Source organism: Dermacentor albipictus, chromosome 1 (genome assembly GCF_038994185.2).
Source record: "Dermacentor albipictus isolate Rhodes 1998 colony chromosome 1, USDA_Dalb.pri_finalv2, whole genome shotgun sequence".
Lineage (NCBI taxonomy): Eukaryota > Metazoa > Arthropoda > Arachnida > Ixodida > Ixodidae > Dermacentor > Dermacentor albipictus.
Genome location: NC_091821.1, coordinates 358,383,076 through 358,396,261, shown reverse-complemented (window position 1 = coordinate 358,396,261; position 13,186 = coordinate 358,383,076). Strand labels below are relative to the sequence as shown.

Here is a 13,186-nt window from a genome sequence, read left to right as displayed (position 1 = left end):
CTGTATATGCCACATTAACGGTCAGTTGCGAAACGCATGCCTTTTGAATATCGCCAAGCAAACACTTGTGAAAGTAGCTGTGACGCTTCACAGCTCAGCACTTTATATTCTGAACACAAAAATATAGGCAGGGTTCAATGTTTTCAGTTTAAACCAAAAAAAGGAAAAGAAGATGAAAGTTGGCTGATTTATTTTGCTAAATTCAGGTTTAAGTGAAAGAAGTCAGTTTGTTCAACTTCTGGGTGCACAAGTAACCGAGTTATTTGAATGATACTGACCATTCTTGTGGACACATCGGGATGCCAGAGGGTGGGTCTCTTGTCTTGTAAATTTTTTAGAGTAAGGTCGAACTCAATCTTGACGCTATTGAAAAAGCTAAAAGGGTGGACGTACTTGTGTGCAGTGTCTACTCTTTCCCTGGGATACAGCTAGGAGAGAGAGAGAGAAATAGTGCAAATGATAAACGAAATGCAGGGAGATTAACCATGACTGAGCCCGGTTGGCTACTCTACACTAGGAAAGGGAAAAGGGGAGGGAAAGACTAAAAGAAGAGAAAGTCCACTGGGGATATTGGATCGGTCACTCAGTCCAGATCACAGACGGTGACTCAATCCGGTAGCTTTCAAATATTGCAGCAGTGCTTTTGTGGCCTTTTGTAGCTGCGATATGCGAGGCCATGGTCCGCAGATCTTGTTCAAGGTGAATGGCTTTCCATCTAACTGATTTAGAGCTGGGCAGAGGTCATGTCTTTCATTTCCTGTGCAATGCCTGTGTCACTGCAGGCATTGCACTCGCCGCTGTCAGCCATTCCGATCAAACACGTATATGCATTGGTGAATGCAACAGCCAAGCGTAAGCGGCACAGCATTGTTTCCTCATTTTGGGGAAGCCCAGGTAACAGCTGCTGTTGTGTAGATGGGTCGAGGGATTGCAATTGATGTTGGGTGAATTCAGGTCAGAGCAGAATTTCGGGCAAGTTGATAATCCATTTCAAATGATATTGCGCAACATAAAACGACACGGACGTGAGTTTCTAACACGCTTATCACCCAATTTTGCAATCATCTGCGCTTCAGATATTTCTCGGATGAGCTGCGTACTGCCACGGGAAACAATCGTGCATTGGTCCTCAAGAGGTTTGCAGCCATGATTGCGACAGTGGATTGCCAAGAAACCACCGGAGCCATTTTTTACATTGTTGCTGTGTTCACGGAGCCGACCATTTAGGCAATGCCCAGTTTGTCCGATATATTGCTTCCTACATGAAAGCGGGAGGTTGTAAACCACCCAGTGGACACACTCGACGAACTTTTTTCGGTGATGCTTACTGCACTTATCGGAAGGAACGGAATTTGGATCCGTCAACCTGCAAAGCCTGCCGAGCTTGTTGGCGGCAGAAAAAACAACTCTTACATTCGCCCTTTGGGCTATCTTTTTCAAGTTATGGGATATCCCGTGCATGTAAGGTATAACACTTACTTTAGGGTGTATGCCGGGAGGGGCATCGGCAACTGACTTCTGCGGGCTGGAACGCGCTTCTCTTAAAATGCGTTCCACGACAGACAATAGCACCACCCTAGGGTATCCAGCCAAGGACAAACATCGAGTTTGCGTTTCAAAGCTTACGTCCACTTTATGACAGCAAGACTTGCTAAGGGCATTCTTGAAGCACAAACTGATAATGGCCCGCTTAACAAGCTTAGAATGTGTGGACGAATACGAATGTTCCTTGCTGATAAAGTTATCTTGCTGATAAAGCCACACTTTATGTACTGCGCCCTTTACTCAATGCCTCGCCTGAAGCCTGTAAGGTATGTTTAAAAAAAAGTGATCAAGTTGTACTTTCGCCCGAAAGGCGAAGCAATGATTGTGATAGCAGATTAGTAGACAGCTATTTATTTATTTATTTATTTATTTATTGTACATACTTTCAAGGCCGGTAGGCACAACAGAAAGGAGTGGTAGAGTACATTATTTACAGAACGAGAGAAAAAATAAAAAAAAATAATGAAGGAACTATAAGGCACTTTGAACAGCAAGCTTGAAATTGGTGCTGTCACAAATGGTGACTAAGGAGGCGGGAAGGCGGTTCCATGCAGTGGCGGTTCTTGGTAAGAATGAAGAATGGTATAAATTAGTGCGGCAAGTTGGCACTTCAACTTTGTGTTGATGATCGATGATACGATATATAGCTATGATCGATCGATAGCTATACAAAGTAAGGATAGTAGCTTTATTTATTGGCTGCATAAACTCATAAACATTTGCTTACTAACTAAATAAACAAGCATGGTGTCGCGAGCGCGTTGGCAGACATAAACACATCTAACTCCATGAGCACGGACACTCGCTGTCAAAACGCTGCCGTGAGGAAGAGTGGCAGCAGCAGCGAGTGAAGAAAGTAAAGAACAATGTGCATTGAAATGGGAGGTCCTCAATGTAGAGTATCCACGATGGCATTACAGATGCCCCAAACTTAATTTTGCAAAAGCTTTGCAGGAGGAAACCCAAGAAAATAAATACTGGTGCATAGTGGTCCATCTTTGTGTTTTGAGAAATTAGTGAGCGCGAAGCTTAAACTGATACCATGAAACCAATCTTTTGTTTGTGTCAACTGCCAAACTGTAAGCAAGCCATCAGTTACATACTCACTTTAGTGCACGTAGGACCCCAATCTTTAGTGTGGCACGTTTGCCTCTCATTAGAAAAAACAAATAGGTGTGCATGGGCAAAGAGGCCCTTTGATTAATCCTTTCCGTGCAGAAAGGAAGCCGAGCTTTTCAAGTGTTTACTTGCAAAAAAAAAAGAAAAAAAAGAAAAAGGAAGAGATGAACAAGCCCTGCTTTCCCAGAGTTCCTCCGATTTTTCGCACAGCCCTCAGGATGGTTTGAGCTCCTGCATTTATATGTCCCTGTTGTAAGCAACATCGATGGTACGAGTAGCCTTTTGAATTGAAAAGTTTGGTACATGGTGTTCAACATTTTTGTTGTTGTGTGACCTGTGGTCTTCAAAATGGCGGCCTTTGTGGGGAAAGCTAGTGCTTAAAGCCTTACTGAAAAAAAAAAAAAGCTAACAAAAGAAAAGGTGATTCAGAGAGGTTAGAATCTTTGAGTGAGAGCAATTTGGAACTGTATTTGGATGACAGTGGTGAACCCTTGTACAGTGCTGAGAGCTTAGACTCCACACATGTTTGAAAATTAGTGCGACAAAAGGTGATACCCCGGCTACCAGCTTATTCCTGTTCACCATGCTCCTTGTACAATTCTTTCACTTGGTGATGGTGCAGGAATAGCAGTCAGCTATTTTCTTCAATATTTCGTTGGAGTGCTTCTTCATCTCATTGTTACTGAGACCAACCACTTTGCAATACAATATATTCTGTAACCACCACGCATTGCATATCTTAGAAAACTTCGGGAGTCGATGGACAGATGTGAAATGTTGCCTTTCCAAGCATTTGTTCCATTGCAAGAAGTGACCAAGAAACCATATGCGAAAATGTGCTAGTTAAAAAAAATATCATCCATGCACCACTTTTTGGTGATATTGCTACGGAACAGTATTTGCAATGACGAAGAGGCGAGCAGTGAGGAGACGATGATGACGATTGGAGGCTAGCGCGGGCTGTTGCCTCTTGGCCAAGTGTGGCGTATTCCCTTGTAAATATACTTGTACATAGCTTTTCGTCTGCGTCTTCCTAAGTAACATATCTGGTGGAGGTGGACGTTCCCTGTACCTCATCACGAAGCTTCGCAGTGGACGGTACGTCGAGCCTTCCTTCATGGCTTTTGGCGATGACAACTCGACTCAGCCGCCTCCGACACCTGCTGCCACTTCAACGACCTACATCACTCTCCCCGCTCCCCGTGATCCTGGCGTATTCTCGGGCAAAGATGGGGAACACGTCGAGGACTCGATCGGCCTGTACAAACACATCAGCCGCAATAACCGGTGGGACCCTACTATCATGCTCGCCATTGTAGTCTTTTACCTCGGTGGCACACCTCGAGTTTGGTTTTGGACGCACGAAGATGAGCTTACCAGTTGGGATTCTCTTAAGCAAAAGCTCCGAGACTTGTTCGGCAACCCATACGGTCACCAACTTGCCGCGCAGAAGGCGTTATCCAGCCGTGTGCAGACGTCAAAGGAGCCCTACGTCATGTACATTCAGGACGCCTTGGCTCTGTGCTGCAAAGTTGATGCACACATGACTGAGTCTGACAAGGTTTCCCACATCCTCAAAGGCATTGCCGATGACGCCTTCAACTTGCTCGTTTTCAACAACGTGGCGACGGTGGATGCAGTTAAAAAAGAGTGCCGCCACCTGGAACTCGCTAAAAGCCGACGTATCGACCAGCAGTTTGCCCGTCTGCCCAACACCCCAGCGACATCTTCCTGTGCCGACGCTCCTCGTCCCAACAACACTGGCGATGTTACCAGGATCGTCCGGCGTGAGATTGAGGCTGCCTATCTGCCTGCCTTCGACTCCACCTCCTCCAATGCACCTGCAGTCACTGGTTCCCTGATCCAGGCAGTTGTCCGCTAGGAGTTCGCAAACATGGGTCTTCACACCATCTGCTCGGCCCATTGCCCTGATACCCACCCGGCTTCTTTGACTCGGCCCCGTCTCGCATCTTATCACCCACCATGTTTCCGCGACCCATCTGAATGGCGCACTGCTGACGACAAGCCCATTTGTTTTCATTGCCGTTGAATCGGGCACATTTCTCGGCGCTGTCGCAGTCGCTGAGTTCCCTCACTTATGCTGCCTACTCTCGCCCCTTCGGTGGCCCTTCTCATCCCTATGCCACACGCTCCGAAACATAATGCCGCCGCTGATTCTCCTGCGCTGAACCACCGCTATTCTAGTTCGCCTTCGCCCCAATAACAACAATCTCGCTTTCCCCAGCCCCATCACTCCTTTTCGCCGACTCCCTTTGGACGCCACTCCCAGCCGGAAAACTAGACGATGCAGCACCTCGAGGTGACGCTGCATTGCTCCCTACGCTGCGAAATCCTCTACTGACATTGCCCACTCATCTGAACCTTCTTGATGTGCAGGTGGACGGTGTTTCTGTGTCTGCTCCTGTAGACACTGGGGCGCATTTGTCGGTAATAAGCGCTGACCTTCGTAACTGCCTGAAGAAAATAATCACGCCCGCAACGACGCCTGTTGTCCGTGTCGCCGATGGTGGAGCAGCCCCCGTAATTGGTATGTGTGCCGTCCACATCTCCTTCGCCGATCGCTCCACTATCGTGCTATTCACAGTTATTGCCCACTGTCACCATGACATCATCCTCGGCTTAGACTTCCTCTCCGCACATTCTGCTCTCATCGATTGTTCCGCCAGTACTCTCTGCCTTGACCTGCCTGTTCTGGATCCCATTGAACCACACCCCAGTTGCCTCAGTTCCGTCGACTTTGTTTGCTTGCCACTTTCTGCACTTACTTACGTTGACTTAGTGTTATCCCCACCAGTGCCCGATGGTCACTACATCGCGGCTCCTATGCAAGATGTCCTACTTTCACATGGGATCACAGTACCTCATACAGTTTTATCTATTACGGCAAATTGCATCTGCCTGTCAGTGGTCAATTTTGGCTTGACGACACAAGTACTGTCATGTGGGATGTCTTTTGCCCAACTTTGCTCATTCGAAGATCACTCAGTAGCATCTATTGCAGTAGACAACAAATCAGCCGATCCTCCTCTATCATCGCAGTCAGCAACTTGTACCATCACCGACTTAAAGAAAATGATTGTGCCCGACATGCTGTCCGAGCATGTGTGAGCTCTACCGCGTTCTGTTTTCCTACCACGATATATTTTACTTTAACGATCGTCCTTTGGCCCAAACTACAGCTGTTAAACATCACATTAATACCGGTGATGCGCCTCCTATTCATTGCCACCTGTATTGAGTGTCACCGGCTGAGCGTCAAGTTATTCATGCAGAAGTTCGCAAAATGCTTGCCAAGAACATTATCGAATCATCATGTAGTCCATGGGTGCCGCCTGTTGTACTGGTAAAAAAAGAAGGATAACTCATGGCGCTTTTGTGTGGATTATCGGCACCTTAACAGGGTTACCAAAAAGGACGTGTATCCCCTACCTCGGATTGATGACGCCCTTGACTGCCTCCGCAGTGCTCGCTACTTCTCCTCTATTGACCTTCGCTCCGGCTACTGGCAGATTGCCGTGGACAATCTCGACCATGAGAAGACTGCTTTTGTAACACCCGATGGTCTTTATCAATTCAAAGTGATGCCGTTCGGTCTATGTAATGCTCCTGCCACTTTTAAACGCATGATGGACTCCCTTCTTCACGGTTTCAAGTGGTCCACGTGCCTGTGGTACTTGGACGACGTTATAGTATTCTCCCCAACGTTCGCTACGCACCTCGAGCACCTCTCAGCAGTCCTTGACGTTTTTCGTCGAGTCGGTCTGCAACTCAACGCATCGAATTGCCAATTCGGCCATCGCCAGATTACTGTCCTTGGGCATCTCGTTGATGCGAACGGAGTGCAACCGGACCCAGTAACGAGGCCTCTGCATTCTCGCATCTAATCAACCTTCTCACAACGCCTCCCGTTCTGGCCCATTTCGATCCTTCTGCACCTACCGAAGTCCGTACTGATGCCAGCAGTCACGGAATTGGCGCAGTACTGGCACAACGTCAGCGCGCCAATGACCTTGTTATCGCTTATGCCAGCAGGCTTGTCTCACCCTTGGAGCGCAACTATTGCATCACTGAGCGTGAGTGCCTGGCCCTAGTTTGGGTGGTTGCGAAGTTCCGCCCATACTTATATGGCCGACGCTTTTCCCTTGTCACAGACCATCACGCGCTTTGCTGGTTATGCTCACTGAAAGATCCTACAGGAAGACTTGGTCGCTCCAAGAATATTCGTATACTGTCACCAACAAATCTGGCTAACTACACAAGGATGCTGACTGCCTGTCTCGCTACCCGGTAGATGAGCCTGACGCCGCCGACAGTAGTACCACCAACGGCATTTTCTCTGTGTCTGCCTTCGCTAACATCGCCGATAAGCAGTACTGAGACCTATTGCTGCGAGCACTCATCGAGCGTCTGTGCTCTACACCTACCGACGCATCCATTCGCGGATATGTCCTCTAGGGCGACATTCTGTACCAAAGGAACTTCCTCCCTGACGGATCTGATCTTCTTCTTGTCATGCCAAGACATCTACGACAGACTGTGCTCTTTGAGATGCATGACGCACCCACTGCAGGACATCTAGGGGCAACCCGCACGTACGACCGTGTCCGCCACCGCTTCTATTGGCCTGGTCTCGCTCGCTTCGTCTGACGCTATGTTGCTGCCTGTGATCCCTGCCAGCGTCGGAAAACACCTCAGGTGCTACCTGCCGGTCATCTCCAGCCTACCACCGTCCCTGTGGAACCGTTATTTCGTGTTGGATTAGACCTCCTCAGTCCCTTTCCCACGTCATCCTCTGGGAACAAATGGATAGTCGTCGCAACTGATTACGCCACCCGATACGCTATCACGTGGGCTCTCCCTACCAGTTGCACCACTGATATTGCGGACTTTCTCTTGCGTCACATTATCTCACTTCATGGTGCCCCACGACAGCTGCTTACTGACCATGGTTGTAATTTCCTATCGAAAGTTATCACCAACATTGTGCATTCCTGCTCCACTCAACACAAGCTGACTACCTCATACCATCCTTAAACCAGTGGCATGACAGAGCGGTTAAACCGTACTCTTACCGATATGCAGTACAAGTACGTTTCCAAGGACCACCATGACTGGGACATTGCCCTTCCTTATGTCGCATTTGCGTATAATTCTTCCCGGCATGACATCGCCTGATTTTCTCCATTTTATCTACTGTACAGTCGCAAACCGACCTTGCCTCTTGACTTGGCGCTTCCTCCTACTGCGATCTCAATAAGCGAGTATGCGCGTGACGCCATCGACCTCGTAGACCATGCACGCCAGCTTGTCCATACTCGACTGACGGCCTCGCAAACCACTCAGCAGCGTCGGTACAACGCCCGCCACCGTGACGTACAGTTTTTGCCTGGTGCGCTCGTGCTCCTGTGGTCGCCATCTTGTCACGTCGGACTTTCAGAGAAGCTCCTTTCGCGATACACAGGGCCCTACCGCGTGCTGCGCCAGGTGACGCCTGTGACGTACGAAATCGCTCCTGTGAGTTCAACCTCATCCTCTACTCTGGCATCTAGTGATGTCGTGCACGTCAGTAGGCTCAAGGCTTACTACACTGCTTCCGACTCCGGCCTTTAGTCACTCTGGGATGGCACTTTTGCCAGCGGGGGCAGTGCTACGGAACAGTATTTACAATGACGAAGAGGCAAATCGTGAGAAGACGACGACGACGATTGGAGGCTAGCGCAGGCTGTTGCGTCTTGGCCAAGTGCGGTGTATTCTCTTGTAAATATACTTGTACATAGCTTTTCGTCTGCAGCATCCTACGTAACAATATGTTGAGCAGAGATTGGTTCATGCTCAGATTAAGTTTTTGTACAGATAATGAAGCAGGAGATGATCAGTACACAAAACCGGGACTACGCAAGCTGTGTTCTGTCCTGAGCAGACCTGTTGAGAAATTTCAGGCACTCTGCATGCCAGAGTGAGACATTTTGGTTGATGAGAGTGGGCTTCATTTCAAAGGCAGGCTTTCTTAGAAACAATGCATGCCACTGAAGCACGCCTGTTTCTGGGTCAAGTTTTTTGTTTTCTCCAAAGCGTCCTGTGGATACATTGGGAATCTTATTATGTACGTGGGGAAGGTCTTCTGGAAAAGACAAGTTGTTCTGGCATTTGCTTGACATGACAATTAGCCCTTTCTATGTCGCTGACGTACTGGTGCATTTTCGTGTTTCTGTCCCGCCATGTTGCTTTTGACATTCCATTTAGCAGAGAGGAATGTGAGGACCACACGAAGAGAGCATTTGCGATTGTTCGTGTCATTTCTTTATTTCTGCAATTTCAAAAATAGACTATTGTGTTCATGTTATAATCCCTGACAAAAAACCCTTACTCCAGGGGTGCATCACCTCTGGAAGAAACCTGGCACTGAAAGGGTTAATAACACATCTGTATTGTATGACACGAGACTAAATTCTGTCAGTCATCTGGAGTTTAGACTGATGTTGGTGGAGACAATAATACAGGTTAGCTATGGCAGCGTGGGCCCATGGAAGAGGGGCAAGGTTTCCGACCGCTTTTTGACGAAGCTTTTGGCACAACATTTCCCAGACAACTTGCTGTGTACCAAACAAAGATAGATGAGCAGCTGTGTAATTTGTACAAGGAATGAGTCATTTTGGAAGGTAATAAGGATGTGATTTCCTGGCTGTCATGTAGGCTTGTGTGTGGTACCATATTTTCGTGTTTTACTCCAGAAAGAATTTCTAGAAGTTGATAAGCTACAAAACAGGTTGGAGGATGCTTAAACTTTTTCTCTAAGAGTGGAAGGCGATAGCATTCAAAGATCCATGATTACTTCTCAGACTTCCCGGCAAGTGCAGCTTATGTAATCGTAATGCTTACTGGGAAACGCTCGTGGCGAACGCTTTGCACGAAGGCAAGCTTTCTGGTAGAAATGCAGCCTCTTGCATAGGCTGATCTTCTGTTCTTGCTTCGCATATTTAATATTTCAGTCTGAGAAGATTTAACACAGAAGGCATGCACTGTTTCTGTTTTGTTTCATGACATTGGTTGGGGGCTTTCATTCTCAAAATTCAGAGGAAAATCTTTGTAACGAAGTTTCCCCCATTTCTTTAATTCAATTAATAAGTACGTGCAATTTCCCCTATGCTATCCTTGGTGTCATTGTTTGTTGGCTCCTTATGATATGACTAACAAAAGTCCGGCCCTCTATTTTCTTTCTTCTCGTTTGTAAAAAATATAACACATGGTATGAGCCAGTGATAGAAGAACTTTAGTGCTGTATAGAACATATACAGCAATTTTCGCTCATGGGACGCCGACACTGGATTTCCTGCGACACGGAGCCCTTAACGCTATAGCGTTAAAGCATTCGCTCTCCCTCAGAAACCTTCTGTGCTTGGTTTCGAAGTATTTTGTGTATTGCATTCGAGCATGTCATTTGTAATCGGCAATGCATGGGGTGAAGGGCCTGCGTATGTAGGGAAGCCCGAATTCATTACAGTGTGGAATTTATTTTTCTAATAAAGTTTATATTTTTGACACGAGTCTTATGCTTGGCCCTGCTTTATACAACCAATGGAATTGTTTGCGTGCAAAAAAGGTGCTGTCTTTTTTTCGTTCTTGACTGATCAAGATAGAGTTAGGACGCTTGTTGAAGGCAGAATATGTGAGCTGGCAAGGAGCTTCGACGGATGGTTGTCTTTGCATTGGCGGCAGGTTTCCGACTTGGAGAGAAGCCGCATGAGCACTGGTTTGTTACAGCAGGCTACAGACATTGGCAGTACATGAGCGAAGACAACCGATTATGCCCCACAACTCTCGCCACAGTGCATGAATATGCAACTGCATGGTCTTTTTTTTTTTGGCTCTGAGAATGGCTTATGGTTTTATATTATATCCCTTTTCTTGCCTGCACTGAACCTATTCGATAGTTTTAGTGTCGTGTGCCTGTTGTTCATTGAATGCTACTGCAAAAACTGAATTTGACACTGCCTCAGCAAAGAACTCTGAAGTTCTTATAGTGGCTAATGCATAGCAGTGTTCTGTGCCCAGTTTTTCTGCATGAGCTGCGGTTGTGAAATCCTTTTTATGTGCACCCATTTTCATGTTGCCTCTCGGCAGTGCTTTGCAGCATTTCTCGTCACATTTTGCTAAAGATGTATGGAAGCCTTTTAATCTGCTGCGCTTTTGTTTGTAAGTGGTAGCTCAAGCATTGTGCCGAAATATTATTTTTCAAGAACACCTCCCTCAAGGTGTCAAAACGCTCATAATTATTTGAGATATTTGACAGCTTTTGGTACATTTGCAGTTAACCAGTTTTGAGTAGGCATGGCTTCCTCATCATACTAGCGGTGAATTGCAGCTTTAAAACTGCTTCATAGCAGCTTAGAGTACCTTATCCCGACTGAAATAGATGCTTTCATTTTTCTACTTTCAATAATCACTGAAATACAGGCAATCTTGGGGAGTGCCTGGTTCTGGCATATTTGCATTATCAAGCCCGTAGCCCCACCTGGCCTTCTTAGCACTTTGTTGTTTTAAAACACCGACTCAACAAAAGTGTTGCCAAATCTATCGTGGCTTGGTGTGTTCCCATAAATGCTCCTGCAGGGCGTAGTGTTGTGCAGAGGTCAGAAATGTTGAGAACCTGTTTTATTTGCAAAATAAACTTTTCAAGCTACATCAGTGAACATTCCTATGTCCCTTATGATCAGAAATAATATCAGTAGTTTAATAGTTTGGGTTGTAGCTGCTACTGATGGAATATTTTGTCTTATTAGAGCGCAGTTCTTAGGTATGCAATCCTGCGGCGAGAGTTGGCGTTGTCCTATGGCGTAACCGAGCATACGAGCAAAGCGAACACGGATCGCAGTAGGGGATGAAAAAATTAGCAAGAGTCAAGAGGCGGGAGGTGGAAACGAGGTGGAAAGTGGAGGAGGGTATGGTGAAAGCATGAGGAGAAAAGCGCAGTGCCACGCAATACTTGTAATGACCAGCACAAGATGGCGGCAGAGGAGCGTGCAGTCGTCTGTTCACCAATGGCATGCGGCGAGCATGTTGCATGATACTATATGTGGAAACCGCACTGCAGAATGCGTTGTTGGGCAAGTTAGTTCATTGCATTTGGAAAGATTGGTTGCGCTTTGTAGACGATCACAAGGAAGAAGACAGGACAGGCGCCTGTCCTGTCTTCTTCCTTGTGATCGTCTACAGCGCAACCAACCTTTCCAAACGTACTGCATGAGTGGAGGTCTGTCTGCAATAGCTGCTGTGAATCGCACCCACGTGTCACCCACATGCTACTGTTCTGATCTCCCGATTAGCAATGCAGTCGCATCACGCTTTGATCTGTTTACAACCTGCTGCACGAAACATATTGTCTGCACCAGCCAATATATTGTGAAATGAAAATGTGTATATAGCTGTGCTCAAATTTTGCATTAAGAAGTATGGTAATCATCTGTGAATTTTTATCAGTAAAATGCAAGTACTGACACTAAATCTAATTTTAGACAGGGTATGTCCCTTATGGCTGTGCCTACAAAATTTTCATGTGAATGGGACAGTATGCTATGTAGAAAACTTTTATGTGTGTTTCCATTGGGACACTCAGGCAGTTAGCTCTCCTTTTACTTATCATTGCACCAGTGACAATTAATGTGCCCAAAAAAGGTAATGACTCAGTAATTTATGCTTGTTCATGCCACATATAATTTTATAATAAGCACATTAGAGGTATGTCTTGCTTAGCAGTTATTTTTGACCGTGAAGCCATCTCCTTACTGTGTCTGTTTATATGAATGAGCTGACTACATTTGTGCTGCTGCTCTCTCCTGTGTGCAGGAAAGCAAACTACCAAATGCTGCCTGGAGAGGCTGTGCTGGGCCACATGATAGCGGTGTGCATGGTGTCCTTTGCCACCATGGTGGTGTACCTGACAACTCGAACATCATACCGTCGAACGCCTTTGCCAGAGGAGGCGGCCCTGCCTTTGCAAGCGCACACACCCACTGATTGATCACCGAACTGAACCTAAGACCCAGCTATTGCTTTGAGAACTGCCCCTTTTGATCTGATTTAGTATAGAGGTAGCTTTCACGCTGACAATACCGATCTCTGAACACATTGCAAGAACAATAGCAAAATGTCTTGGGCTCTAATTGACTGGCCTGATAGTTTTGGTTTGATCTCTCCTGTTCTTTTCAAAAGTCCTCATAAACTTAATTTTTATTGCTCATGGATATCTGTATATGTCTAAAGAAATTAGAAAATAAGATGCTTTTATTTTTCTTTCTGCGGGAGATGATATAATAAGAAGCCCTCAGGCTTATTCTGAGGAGTTTGTGTATTCAAGATTGTGAGGAGGGTTCTTTCAAAAGCCATTCCCTTGTGGATTTTCACTTGGGCCCTTCTGTTCTTTTGGACACTTCTGTGCTTATACCTACATTTTGCCATGAACTCATTAAGGTTTTCCTGTTTTGTGGCTTTCTGCATGTTTGAT

General features: G+C 46.3%; 1 protein-coding gene across 1 annotated transcript in view; it reads left to right on the top strand.

The window, feature by feature from the left end:
- LOC139054595 (transmembrane ascorbate-dependent reductase CYB561-like) overlaps window positions 1-12,926 on the top strand; it is a 37,665-nt gene extending 24,739 nt beyond the window's left edge. Inside the window, exon 5 of the mRNA XM_070531829.1 lies at window positions 12,529-12,926. Within this exon, the coding sequence (XP_070387930.1) occupies window positions 12,529-12,703 (175 nt within the window). The 3' untranslated portion in view covers window positions 12,704-12,926. The remainder of the gene's footprint in view (window positions 1-12,528) is intronic.
- The last annotated feature ends 260 nt before the right edge of the window (window positions 12,927-13,186 follow it).